The 14,173-nt window shown below is 56.6% G+C and overlaps 1 protein-coding gene and 1 pseudogene across 1 annotated transcript; both read right to left on the bottom strand.

Annotated features, from left to right (window-relative positions):
• Nucleotides 1–474: 474 nt before the first annotated feature.
• On the bottom strand, nucleotides 475–10,535 carry LOC133271263 (tubulin monoglycylase TTLL3-like; annotated as a pseudogene).
• A 2,894-nt stretch (nucleotides 10,536–13,429) lies between these two features.
• LOC133271262 (tubulin monoglycylase TTLL3-like) lies at nucleotides 13,430–14,163 on the bottom strand. The gene is made up of 2 exons (XM_061457209.1): nucleotides 13,891–14,163; nucleotides 13,430–13,576 (listed from the first exon to the last, which is right to left on the bottom strand). The coding sequence occupies exons 1-2, from the start codon at nucleotides 14,161–14,163 to the stop codon at nucleotides 13,430–13,432; spliced, it is 420 nt and encodes a 139-aa protein (XP_061313193.1).
• Nucleotides 14,164–14,173: the final 10 nt, after the last annotated feature.

Raw genomic sequence — 14,173 nt, 5'->3', positions numbered from 1 at the left:
CCCTGGTCAGGACAGTAGCCCCAGGCTTGCTCATAGTGGCCTGAACCCACTGGAGCAGGGGTTTTGGCTGTGGTGGTGCCTGGGGGGCAGAGCTGGAGAAGCGCAAGTGCAGTTGCGTCAGAGCAGCCGCCTTGACCTGTGCTTCTCCAGCCCGTGGGAGCTGAGTGGTTCTGCCCCACTTGGGCATCACAGGAGGCCTGGAGTCTGTAGGGGGATTGGTGACCATAGAACACGTGATGACCATAAGTGGTTTAGGCTCCCTGGGAAGCTTGGACTCTATCGAGGGCTTGGTGACTGTAGGACGTGTGGTGACCATAAATGGCTTAGGTACCACTGGAGGCCTGGTCTCTATAGATTGCTTAGTGACCATGGGCTGATGGCTGTAAGTGGTTTGGCCACCACAGGCGGCTTTGGTACCACGAGTGACATGGGCACCACAGATGATTTGGTGTTCATAAGTGGTTTAGGCCACCACTAGTGACTTGGGCACCACCGGGTAGACAAGAGGCAGGGTGGTGGGGAGTTTGTCCTGGGTTGCTGTTTTTGCAGCTGGGGCTTCATTAGCGAGTACACTTCCACCACCAGCTTCAGTCCCAGGCAGGGAGGCACTGGCACGATGGGCTGCAGGGAGATATTGAAACAACTGGGTTGGAAAACAGCTTAAGATCATCAAGTCCAACTGTTCCCCACCACTGCCAAGGCCACTTCTAACTCACGCTGTTAAGGGCCTTTTCTACACAGGTTTTGAACCCCTCCATGGACAGTGACCTCCTTCTTCCCTGGGCAGCTTGTTCCAATTCTTGACCGCCCCTTTGGGGGAGGTAATTGTTCCTAATCCCCAGTCTAAACCTCCCCTGCTGTAGCTTGAGGCTTTTTTTTTTCTCTTGTTCCTTGGGAGCAGAGAGCAGCCTATCCCACAGCCCCTCCAAACCCACCTCTTTGTAGATGAGTTCAAAGGCTCCAGTGGAGCAGCCGGGGTTCCCCCTGTGGTCCAGGACCACACGCAGTATGTCACGCTGGACGGCAGCGCAGAGCTGTCGGGTCACTGCTGAGCAGGGCGCTATGGTGGGACTGACGTTGATCTCTGGCAGCCACGGCTGGCAATCCTCCCCGAACATGAAATCGGCCCCGTAGAGCTCGAAGCTGCTCTTGCGGTCCCTCACCAGCTCCCAGCCCCTGTGCAGCGCAGCCACCACCGCCTCCTTCATGCCTGGCAGTCACCTTCCCCCAGGCCTCCGTGTGCCCCACTTGATGCAGGTGAAGCTGCAACTGGTGGCTGGACCATATCAAGTCACAGGGTAGTTTCCCAGGCAGCTCCAGGATCTCCTCCAGCCGTGCCGAGCAGGTGATGCCTGTGAGCGGGGACACATGGTGCCGGTGAGACCCCTCCTCACCAGGAAGCCTGTGCCCAAACCCCATTTTCCCCTTGCCTTCACCTCTACCAGGGGACATAGCTCCGGGCTTGATTATCCACAGATTGTGAAGGCCCTCCGTGTGGAGCTGGGGCAGCCGCACTTGCAGCTTCTGCAGCAGTGCCCTGCACTGTTTCAGCTGAGGAATGCTTGGCTCCAGCCTCGCCTGCTCGCTGCAGGGTGGTGACACGGGGGGCTCAGCACCAGCACTGCCATGCTGCGTGGCCCCCCAACCCCATTCCGCCCCACACGCACTTCACCACACGGTAGTACTCATGCAGGAAGCAGTCCGTCGGTGACACGGAGCACTGGGGAGTCCCTGTCAATGTCTGTGTGCTCCAGCCTGTCCAGCTGCAATCTGCAGACCTGCAGTGCTTTCTCCAGCATATCGGGGTGATGGGGATGCTGGACCTGCTGGAAGTGGCATAGACTGAGGGGCATGGCTGCTGGCTACCCTTGGGATTCTTGGCTTTGGGTGCATCAGGGTCCCAAGCCACAGCGCCAGGCAGAGGCTCAGCCCACAGCCATGGCCCTGAGCTCCTCACCATCCCCACCAGGCCCATCTCCACACACTCAGCTGCCCCCTTGCCAGGTGACTCCATCCCCCCTTGCATGATGCCAGGCTTCTCCACAGCCAGTTTGAGCAGGCTGTGAGCTGCTGTCAGGCGGAAATCCTCTACAAAGGTTTTCTGTTGTCCTCACCCTCTCCTGCCCAGGACACAGGGTACATGGGATTTGGCAGGGGGGCAGAAGGGCAACAGCTCTAGCTCACCGATGAAGGCTTGGTGTTCGTCCCCGAGCCGGTAGCACCCTGGGAAGAAGGTGGTGGGATCCGCCTGGTAGAATGAGGGCAGGGTTTGGAGGTTGACACACAGCCCCTCCTCTGTAGATGGACAAGGGTGGCAGTCAGTGCTGGACCCGCTGCCACCCCTGTTCATCCCCAGGACTGCATCCTCGGTGTCTCCAGGCTCTCACCTTGGTGGTGAAGGCTCCAGTGCCGGTGGTTTACCATTTGGTGGTTCAGTAGCTGCCAGTAGTGCACAGCACTTCCCCGCCTCATCCAGATGAATGTGGGCATGTGGTCTCCCACCATGGAGGACTACGGGTGGGACAGAGACAACTTGAGGCCTAGGCCCTTCAGGTAGCTTGGTGTCTGTAAGTGGTTTAGAGACCACTGGAGGCCAGGGCACTTCTGGCGGCTTGGGTTCTGTTGGTGGCATGGTTACTCTAGGACTCTTGGTGACCATAAGTTTTTCACGTACCACTGGAGGCCTCGGTACCACGTTAGGCTTTGTGTCCCTACATGATTTGGAGACCACAGGAGGCCTGGGCACTGCAGGAGGCTTGGGCTCTATAGGGGGCATGGTAACTCTAGGACTCTCAATGACCTTAAGTGGTTTACGCACTGCTGGAGGCCTCGGCACCACAGTAGGCTCGGTGTCCCTGTGGTGTGGCCACCACTGCAGGCCTGGGCAACACACTAGTCTTGAGCAGCATGGGAGGCGTGTTGTCTGTAAGTGGTCTGGAGAGCACTTGTAGCTTGGGCACCGCAGGTAACTTGGTGCCCGTAAGTGGTGTGGAGAGCACTTGTGGCTTGGGCACCGCAGGTAACTTGGTGTCCGTAACTGCTTTTGAGACCACTGGAGGCCTGGGCAACGCAGGAGGCTTGGGTTCTACAGGGGGCATGGTGACTCTAGGACTCTTGGTGACCATAAGTGGTTTACCCACCACTGGAGGCCATCTGCACCACAGTAGGCTTGGTGATCGTAAGTGCTTTGGCCACCACTGAAGGTCTGGGCACTGCAGTAGTCTTGAGCACCATGGGACGCTTGGTGTCTATAAGTGGGCTGGAGACTACTTGAGGCCTGTGCACCGCAGGTACCTTGGTGTCTGTAATTGGTTTAGAGACCACTGGAGGCCTGGGCAATGCAGGAGGCTTGGGCTCTGTAGGAGGCATGGTGACTCTAGGACTTTTGGTGACCTTAAGTTCTTTAGGCACCACTGAAGGCCTCAGCATCACAGCAGGCTCGGTGTTCGTAAGTGGTCTGGCCAACACTGGAGGCCTGTTTACCACGGTAGTCCTGAGCACCATGGGAGGCTTGGTGTCTGTAAGTGGGTTGGAGAGCACTTGTGGCCTGGGCCCCGCAGGACGCTAGGCCTCTGTCTGGTTCTTGGTGACTGTAGGACACTTGTTGACCATAAGTGGTTTACGTATAATTGGAGGCTTCGGCGCTACAGTAGGCTTTGTGTCTGTGATTTGGAGATTAGTGGAGGCCTGGCCACTGCAGGAGGCTTGGGTTCCATAGAAGGTCATGGCGACTCTAGGACTCTTTGTGACCGTAAGTGGTTTACTCACCACTGGAGGCCTCGGCAATGCAGAAGGCTTAGTCACCGTAAGTGGTTTGGCCACCATTGGAGGTCTTGGGCACTGCAGTAGTCTTGAGCACCATGGGAGGCTTGGTGTTTGTAAGTGGGCTGGAGAGCACTTGTGGGCTGGGCACCGCAGGTAACTTGGTGCCCATAAGTGGTATGCCCACTTGCGGCTTAGGCACAGCAGGCAACTTGGTGTCTGTGTTTTAGAGACCACTGGAGGCCTGGACACTGCAGGATGCTTGTGCTCTGTAGGAGGCATGGTGACTCTAGGACGTTTGGTGACAATAAGTTGTTTACACACCACTGAAGGCCTGGGCACCACAGTAGGCTTAGTGTTCGTAAGTGGTTTGGCCACCACTGGAGGCCTGGGCACTATAGTAGTCTTGACAGCCATGGTAGGCATGGTGTCCTTGAGTGGGCTGGAGAGCACTTGTGGGCTGGACACTGCGGGATGCTTGGGCTCTGTAGGAGGCATGGTGACTCTAGGACACTTGGTGACCCTAAGTAGTTTACGTATAACTGGAGGCCTCGGCAGCACAGTAGGCTTGGTGACCATGATTTGGCCACCGTTGGAGGTCTGGTCACTGCAGTAGTCTTGAGCACCATGGGAGGCTTGGTGTCTGTAAGTGGGTTGTAGAACAATTGAGGCCTGGGCACTGCAGGTGCCTTGGTGTCTTCGTGGTTTAGAGACCACTGGGGAGATGGGCAGTGCAGGAGACTTGGGCTCTGTAGGAGGCATGGTGACTCTAGGATGCTTGGTGACCGTAAGTTCTTCAGGCACCACTGAAGGCCTCAGCACCACAGTAGGCTGGGTGTCCATAAGTGCTTTGGCCACCACTCGAGGCCTGTTTACCGCAGGACGCTTGGACTCTGTGTGGTGACTGTAGGACACTTGTTGACTGCAAGTGGTTTACGTATAACTGGAAGTCTCAGCACCACGGTAGGCTTGGTGACCATAAGTGATTTGGCTGCCATTGGAGGTCTGGTCACTGCAGTAGTCTTGAGCACCATGGGAGGCTTGGTGTCTAGAAGTGGTTTTGAGACCACTGGAGGCCTGGGCAATGCAGGAGGCTTGGGTTCTATAGGAGGCATGGTGACTCTAGGACTCTTGGTGACCATAAGTGGTTTACACACCACTGGAGGCCATCTGCACCACAGTAGGCTTGGTGACCATAAGTGCTTTGGCCACCATTGGAGGTCTGGGCACTGCAGTAGTCTCGAGCACCATGGGAGGCTTGGTGTCTATAAGTGGGATGGAGAACAGTTGAGGCCTGTGCACTGCAGGTACCTTGGTGTCTGTAACTGGTTTAGAGACCACTGGGGAGCTGGGCACTGCAGGAGGCTTGGGCTCTAGGAGGCATGGTTACTCTAGGAGACTTGGTGACCATAAGTTGTTTAGGCACCACTGAAGGCCTCGGCACCACATTATCCTCGCTGTCCATAAGTGGTTTGGTCACCACTGGAGGCCTGTTTACCACAGTAGTCTTGACCACCATGAGAAGCTTGGTGTTCTTAAGTGGGCTGGAGTCCATTGGAGGCCTGGGCACCGCAGGACGCTTGAGCTCTCTGGGGTGTGTGGTGACTGTAGGTCACTTGTTGACCATAAGCAGTTTACGTATCATTGCAGGCCTCGGCACTACAGCAGGCTTCCTGTCCGTGCGCTGGAGGCTACTGGAGGCCTGGGCAATGCAGGAGGCTTGGGCTCTATAGGGGGCATGGTGACTCTAGGATGCTTGGTAGCCATAAGTGGTTTATGCACAACAGGAGGCCTCGGCACCACAGTAGGCTTGGGTTCCTAGTGGTTTTTCCAGCACCGGAGGCCTGGCACTGCAGTGGTCTTGAGCACGATGGGAGGCTTGGTGTCTGTAAGTGGGCTGGAGACCACTTGAGGCTTGGGCACCGCAGGTAACTTGGTATCCGTGTTTTGGAGACCACTGGAGGCCTGTGCACCGCAGGAGACTTGCAATCTGTGGTTTGCTTGGTGACTCTAGGATGCTTAGTGACCATAAGTGATTTGTCCACGGGTTACTTGGGCACCACAGGTGATTTGGTCTTCATAAGTGGTTTGGCCACCAAAAGTGACTTGGGCGCCACCGGGAAGACAAGAGTCAGGATGGCAGGGAGTTTGTTCTGGGGTTGTTCTTGCAGCTGGGGCTTCATTAGTGAGTAGCCTTCCAAGAGCAGCTTCAGTCCCAGGCAGGGAGGCACGGGCACGGTTGCCTGCAGGGAGACATTGAAACAACTGGGTTGGAAAAGAGCTTAAGATCATCAAGTCCAACTGTTCCCCAGCGCTTGCAAATTCACCCCTAACTCGTGTCATTAAGGGCCTTGTCTACACAGGTTTTGAACCCCTCCATGGACTTTGACTTCCTTTTTCCCTCGGCAGCTTGTTCCAATGCCTGATCACCCCTTTGGGGGAAGTTAATTGTTCCTAATCCCGTCTAAACCTCCCTTGCTGTAGCTTGAGGCTTTTTTTCTTTTCTATTGCTTGTTCCTTGAGAGCAGAGAGCAGCCTATCCCACAGCCCCTCCAAACCCACCTCTTTGTAGACGAGTTCAAAGGCTCCAGTGGAGCAGCTGGGGTTCTCCCTGTGGTCCAGGATCACACGCAGTATGTCAGGCTGGACGGCAGCGCAGAGACACAGAGTCATTCTTTGTTGGGGTGGTGATTGGAGGGACGTCAGGGTCAGTCAGTGGTGACCTGAGGACAGTTCTGCTGCTGCTGCTGGCTTTTCCATGACTTTGTATTCTGCTGATGATCATGACAGCACCTATCTTCTTTTTAAAGTCCAGATTGGTGGAGATGGGCATCTAGCTGATGGGCTATAAACGTGTTATATAGCAGGCGACAGCATATAATACGAGTTCATTGGCTGTTTTTCCCCCACATTAAATAAAAGCTCCTGAGATACACAGTGGACTTCTCCATCTTCCCGCATTACCCGCCAAGTATATCTGGGTCCCTGAGCAAAAGCAATCCCACGAGTAGGTTTGCCTTTACCTAAGCAGGAATAACCCAGACTTTCTTCCCCAGCAAATTCTTTATGTTTACCACAGGAACTTTATCCCCCTCTACAGTACATAAAAGTTCTGATTGGGCTGGGCCAGCCCTGTTGGCATATCTTCTGGTGGTGACCAACCTGGTGGCTTTTGGTAGGCATGTATCCTCACGTTTGAAAGTCCCACCACCCATTGCTCTCAGTGTAGTTTTTAAGAGCACGTTTTAAGAGCCACCACTGCCTCCTCCATGCCTGGCACAGTCAGGTTCTACCAGGCCTCCGTGTGCCCCACTTGCTGCAGGTGAAGCTGCAACTGGTGGCTGGACCATATCAAGTCACAGGGTAGTTTGGGGCCTGCAGCCTGCCTCCACTGCTTCTGGATGGACACCTTGCAGAGGTGCTGGAAGCTGGTGTGGGGAGAGCCGAGATGGGTCAACAGGGTGCTGGGGTGTGGGGTGTGCTGTGCCAGGGTGGGGGGCACTCACGCGTGTAGGTGGCTCAGGGAGAAGGGCTGGGAGCAGAAGTGCACGTAGCTGTCCCGGTACAACCATATGGTCAGCGGGTTCCAGTCAGTCACCAGGATCCATTGCCGCAGGTCAATCTTGGTGCCGAAGATGAGCAGCGGCCGCTCCACGTATTTCTGTACTATCCATTGTCCTGGCTGCGCTGAGGGCGCTGCAGGTTTCCCAGGCAGCTCCAGGATCTCCTCCAGCCGTGCCGAGCAGGTGATGCCTGTGAGCGGGGACACACGGTGCCGGTGAGACCCCTCCTCACCAGGAAGCCTGTGCCCAAACCCCATTTTCCCCTTGACTTCACCTCTACCACGGGACATAGCTCCAGGCTTGATTATCCACAGTTTGTGAATGCCCTCCACGTGCAGCTGGGGCAGCCGCTCCTGCAGCTTCTGCAGCAGTGCCCTGCACTGTTTCAGCTGAGGAATGCTTGGCTCCAGCCTTGCCTGCTCGCTACAGGGTGTTGAAACGTGTGCTCACCACCAGCACTGCCATGCTGCGTGGCCCCCCCACCTCATCTCGCCGCCCACGCACTTCACCACACGGTAGTACTCGTGCAGAAGCAGTCCTGGACGGTGACATGTAGCAGTGGGGAGTCCCTGTCAACTTCTGTGCGCTCCAGCCTGTCCAGCTGCAATCTGCAGACCTGCAGCGCTTTCTCCAGCAGCTCAGGGGGTGATGGGAATGCTGGACCTGCTGGAAGTGGCATGGACTGAGGGGCATGGCTGCTGGCTACCCTTGGGATGCTTGGCTTTGGGTGCATCAGGGTCCCAAGGCACAGCCCCAAGCAGAGGCTCAGCCCACAGCCACGACCCTGAGCTCCTCACCATCCCTACCAGGCCCATCTCCACACACTCCCCTGCCCCCTTGCCAGGTGACTCCATCACTCCTGGCACGATCCCAATCTTCTCCACAGCCAGTTTGAGCAGGCTGTGAGCTGCTGTCAGGCGGAAATCCTCTGCAAAGGATTTGTGTAGTCCTCACCCTGGCCTGCCCAGGACACAGGATACATGGGATATGGCAGGGGGGCAGAAGGGCAGCAGCCCCAGCTCACCGATGAAGGCTTGATGTTCATCTTCATCCCCGAGCTGGTAGCACCTTGGGAAGAAGGTGGTGGGATCTGCTTGGTAGAACGAGGGCAGGTTTTGGAGGTTGACACACAGCTCCTCCTGTATTGATGGACAAGGGTGGCAGTCAGTGCTGGACCTGCCGCCACCCCTGTTCATCCCCAGCACTGCATCCTCGGCGTCTCCAGACTCTCACCTTGGTGGTGAAGGCTCCAGTGCCGTTGAAGTGGTGTACCATTTGGTGGTCCTGGAGCTGCCAGTAGCTTATGGCACTTCCCCGGCTCATCCAGATGAATGTGGGCATGCGGTCTCGCACCATGGAGGATCACGGGAGCGACAGAGGGGACCAGAGTCAGCTGAGGAGTCCTCATCCCAGCCTCACCACCCAGCCCAGGCTGTGCCCTGCGGAGTCCAGCCCAGGCCCAAGCGCTTCCCCTCTCCCTGTGGGGACCGAGGTGGGGCCCAGCACATGGAACTCCCCAGCCCCTGCACCAGCCCTGGCCTCTGCACTGGCTTCACTGACCTGAAGGTGGACAAACACCAGCCCTCCTGTGTCATAGGTCGCCTGGAGCAGCCAGGTGAGGCATCCAACGGCCCGGCGCGTTACATGCCCCCGCCTTAGGTACCAGGAGCTCTATGGGCCCCGGGCACTGCAAGCCAAGAGAAGAGAGGCAGCTGTGAGCCCCTGTGTGCCCCGGGGCCATGGGGCTGCGTCCCCAGTGGCTGTTGCCAGGCCCCTCACCGTGCTCTTGGCATCTCAAACCCAGCCCTTCCCCAGCACAGGGGGTGCAAGCAACCTGGGGCATCCTCCTGCCCTGTCCCTGAGAGGGTCTTGGGCACAATGGCACCGCTGTTCCCACAGATGAGACTGGGGGCTCTGGGCACAAAAGGCACTCTGGTGAGGCCCGCACCCCGCTCCCAAAATCCCAACATGAGGGATCTGCCTTTTCCCATTCTAGATCCTCAGGTTCTCAAGGCATTCCTCCTCCACAATGCAGGCCCTGGTGTTGACAGACAGCTTCATCTTGCTGATTTTCTTGTGGATCTCCTCCATGAAGCGGACGACAAAGTCCACCAGCTTGTGCTTGTTACAGATGAACACAGCACAATACCCACTCCTTATTCCATGCCATTTACATCATGCTCAGATCGCACATTTTTCAATGTATTGTTGCTTTTGTCTCATGTGTATATATATATATATATATATATATATGCACACACAGCCCCTCCTGTGTAGATGGGCCAGTCAGTGCTGGAACCGCCGCCACCCCGTTCATCCCCTGCACTGCATCCTCGAAATTTCCAGGCTCTCACCTTGGTGGTGAAGGCTCCAGTGCCCTTGAAGTGGTGTACCATTTGGTGGTCCTGGAGCTGCCAGTAGCTTACGGCACTTCCCCGGCTCATCCAGATGAATGTGGGCATGCGGTCTCGCACCATGGAGGATCACGGGAGCGACAGAGGGGACCAGAGTCAGCTGAGGAGTCCTCATCCCAGCCTCACCACCCAGCCCAGGCTGTGCCCTGCGGAGTCCAGCCCTGCCCCTCTCCACTAACCATGATGTCCTGGATGCCATCAGGGTCCTCAGCATACCACGGGACCTCCTCCTGCTCTTTCTCCTCCTCCTCCTCCTCCTCCAAGATCTTGACCCAGCACTGAGTCCAACAGGATGCCGACCTTGGCTCTGGATGGAGCGCTGCCTCCCACTGCTCCTCACCACTGCCATCCTCCTGCTTCTCCTCCAGCTGCTTTTTGGTGTCCTGCTGCACTGAGCGAGTGCCCACCTTGATGGTGGTGGAGAACTTCCCCTCCACCCAGCCTCGTGCCCGCAGCAGCTTGCGCATCACAGGGTAGGGGCCCTGCACTGCGAAGATCTTTTTCTCCTGGGGAAGGACACAAGCGCTCAGCCATAAATGCAACAGGCGCATGTTCATGGCATGTTGTGGGGTGTGTGCGTGTAATCGGGTCCCACCTTGATGGCCTCCTTCACATGCTGTCTGGCCCTCTTCAGCAGCTCCTTGTTGACAGAGGGCTGCTGCTTGGTGCTGGCAGGAGCTGTTAAGGACAAGCCAGGCTGAGCTGCTGGCCCTGTGTCCCCAGTCCCATGGCTTCTGGAGAAGGCCCATGTTGTCCGTAGTCTTTCTTTTGTTTGGAGTGTACCTACTGAATCCATTCCTGTTATCTTTCACATCCCTAGCCAAGTTTAACTGGGCCTTAGCTTCCTAAACAACATCCCTGTATTCTTCCCATGCTGCCTGTCCTTGCTTCCACCTTTGATAGGCCTCTTTTTTCCCTTGATGTTTCCTCAGCAGCTCCTTACCCAACCAAGGAGCTCTCCTGGCCCTCCTGCTGCACTTCCTTCTAGGGCTATATCCCATGGAACCTTATTAAGCAGGTTCCTGAAGAGGCCAAAGTCTGCTCTCTAGAAGTCCAGGGCAGTGAGCTTGCTGCATGCTCTTCTCACTGTCCTGAGGATCTCGAACTCGACCATCTCATGATCGCTGCAATCAGGGCTGTCCTAGAGCGTCACATTTCCAACCGGCCCTTCCCTGTTTGTGAGCACGAGGTCAAGCATGGCACCTCTCCTTGTTGGCTCCTCTATTACTTGCGGGAGGAGGTTGTCTTCCGCACAATCGAGGAACCTCCTGGATTGCTTGTGCCGGGCCATACTGTCCCTCCAACAGATATCAGGGTGGTTGAAGTCCCCCATGAGGACAAGGGCCTGAGAGCATGAGGCTGTTCCTATTTCCCTACAGAGCGCTTTATCCAGAGAGTCCTCTTGATCGGGCAATCTGTAACCGATCCCCACAGTAATGTCTCCCATTACTGTTCTCCCTTTAACCCTGACCCACAAACTCTTTGTTGACTGATCAACTGTGCCGAGACAGAGTTCCACACCCTCAAAATCAAATCTCATGATCTAGATACCCAACCCCCTGACTATGGCACCACCCTTCTAACCATTTCTTAACCTGGCAAATCTGCTTAGCCTTTTTAAGGTCCTCCCCTTTATCCTGGGGAATTGATGAAAAGACTTTCTGAGCTCTAGAGCCCCTAACCACCTCTCCCAGGGCTCTGTAGTCCTTCTTAACGTTCTCTGGGCTGCTGCTATCTGTATCACTAGCACCCACATGGATCACTAGAAGTGGCTAATGGTCAGTGGGACTTACTAGAGCAGGCAGCCTCTCTGCAACATCCCTGATCCGTGTCCTTGGTAGGCAACACACCTCCCTTGAGACTGGGTCAGGCTGTGTGTGCCTCTGTCCCTTTCAAAGCAGTCTCCTCCTACTACGACCCTGCCGCTTTTTCCTGGGAGCACCAGTAGAGACATTCTTTACTAGTGCACCAGCCAGCTTGTTCCTGGTGCAAGTGTGTTTCCTCATTAGCCCCCTTCAGGACAGCAAAGCGGGTCTGGGCGGGGACATCAGATTTGGGAGGAAGCCCCTTCCTTTTACTTCTCCTTTTTGTGTTTTGTTGCTGTTTCCCAGCTTCCTGCGTTAACGGCCTCCTTTTTTCCTCCATGAGCCACAGTGGACGCTTGCGGCCCCTGCACAGTTTGGGCCTGGAGCAAGCAGTCCTGCTTCCTCCCAGCTTCCCTGACATCTTTCAGCCTCTTGGCAGCTCCCCGCAGCTCAGGGAGCACCGGGTGCAGCCCCGCCCGTAGTGCACCCTCCCCTCACCAGACCGGTGCAGGCACTCTCTGCACTCCGAGCTCTGCTCTGCACTCTCCCCTCTCATCTGCTCTGTCTGGGTGCCTACGCTGACCACCGCCGGGACACCCAGAGCACAGCTCCCAGACCGCGCCCAGCTCGTACGGCGAGCGCTCACCATCCCCCTCGCCTGCCCGCGCAAACTGGCTCGCCACGCCCTGTTTGCCGCGCTCCCTGAGGCGGGTTTTTAACCCCTCAGGGCTGGTGCCGCCCGTGCTGGCGCTGCCACTGTGAGTTTCTGCTCGCGTGAGCTGAGCTGCAGGCTCGTAGGCAAATCCTATCGAGGGCTTGAGGCTTCCTCAGGGGGCTCCCGCCGCTCTGAACTGAGGCTCCTGGACGCTGAGCTTCCCCCCGCGACGGTGCTGAAGGCGTCCTCTCTCGAGGACATGAGGGATCGGCCTCCTCCTGTTCCTGACCCTCAGGTTCTTAAGGAATTCTTCCCCCAAGATGTGGGCCCTGGTGTTGGCAGACAGATTCATCTTGCTGATTTCCTTGTCTTCTATTGCTGCCACCACCCCCGAAGGGCATTTGAACACCATCCCTGAGTCAGTATAAAGTACTGCCCGCTTTCCGTGTTCAGCAATGTGCCAGGCGAGCTGGATGGCTTTCACCTCTGCAAACTGATTCCATTCACCCCCTTGGCTGGTGGGATGTGTGTCCCTGTGCGATGGTGGATTCTGGTTCAGGTAGGGGGAAGTGGTTACCGTCATGTTGTCCCACTTAGGGTGGGGGCAGGATGCTGTTCCCTTCTTCATGGCCTTATTGTTGCAGCTTTTCTGCCTGCTCCTGGGCGCTGCTTCATGTCTGCTGCCAGCAACACAGCTCTGCTGCCCAGGACACGCAGTCAGAGCTGTTGGTGGGACTGCATCTGGTTGAGTGGGTGCCCTGGTCAGGACAGTAGCCCCAGGCTTGCTCATAGTGGCCTGAACCCACTGGAGCAGGGGTTTTGGCTGTGGTGGTGCCTGGGGGGCAGAGCTGGAGAAGCGCAAGTGCAGTTGCGTCAGAGCAGCCGCCTTGACCTGTGCTTCTCCAGCCCGTGGGAGCTGAGTGGTTCTGCCCCACTTGGGCATCACAGGAGGCCTGGAGTCTGTAGGGGGATTGGTGACCATAGAACACGTGATGACCATAAGTGGTTTAGGCTCCCTGGGAAGCTTGGACTCTATCGAGGGCTTGGTGACTGTAGGACGTGTGGTGACCATAAATGGCTTAGGTACCACTGGAGGCCTGGTCTCTATAGATTGCTTAGTGACCATGGGCTGATGGCTGTAAGTGGTTTGGCCACCACAGGCGGCTTTGGTACCACGAGTGACATGGGCACCACAGATGATTTGGTGTTCATAAGTGGTTTAGGCCACCACTAGTGACTTGGGCACCACCGGGTAGACAAGAGGCAGGGTGGTGGGGAGTTTGTCCTGGGTTGCTGTTTTTGCAGCTGGGGCTTCATTAGCGAGTACACTTCCACCACCAGCTTCAGTCCCAGGCAGGGAGGCACTGGCACGATGGGCTGCAGGGAGATATTGAAACAACTGGGTTGGAAAACAGCTTAAGATCATCAAGTCCAACTGTTCCCCACCACTGCCAAGGCCACTTCTAACTCACGCTGTTAAGGGCCTTTTCTACACAGGTTTTGAACCCCTCCATGGACAGTGACCTCCTTCTTCCCTGGGCAGCTTGTTCCAATTCTTGACCGCCCCTTTGGGGGAGGTAATTGTTCCTAATCCCCAGTCTAAACCTCCCCTGCTGTAGCTTGAGGCTTTTTTTTTTCTCTTGTTCCTTGGGAGCAGAGAGCAGCCTATCCCACAGCCCCTCCAAACCCACCTCTTTGTAGATGAGTTCAAAGGCTCCAGTGGAGCAGCCGGGGTTCCCCCTGTGGTCCAGGACCACACGCAGTATGTCACGCTGGACGGCAGCGCAGAGCTGTCGGGTCACTGCTGAGCAGGGCGCTATGGTGGGACTGACGTTGATCTCTGGCAGCCACGGCTGGCAATCCTCCCCGAACATGAAATCGGCCCCGTAGAGCTCGAAGCTGCTCTTGCGGTCCCTCACCAGCTCCCAGCCCCTGTGCAGCGCAGCCACCACCGCCTCCTTCATGCCTGGCAGT

The sequence above is a fragment of the Pezoporus flaviventris genome, unplaced genomic scaffold (assembly GCF_033815535.1).
Source record: "Pezoporus flaviventris isolate CSIRO_AGI_PZ_B2104156 unplaced genomic scaffold, CSIRO_AGI_Pfla_v1 ptg000023l, whole genome shotgun sequence".
Lineage (NCBI taxonomy): Eukaryota > Metazoa > Chordata > Aves > Psittaciformes > Psittacidae > Pezoporus > Pezoporus flaviventris.
This window is presented reverse-complemented; position numbering and strand designations above follow the sequence as displayed.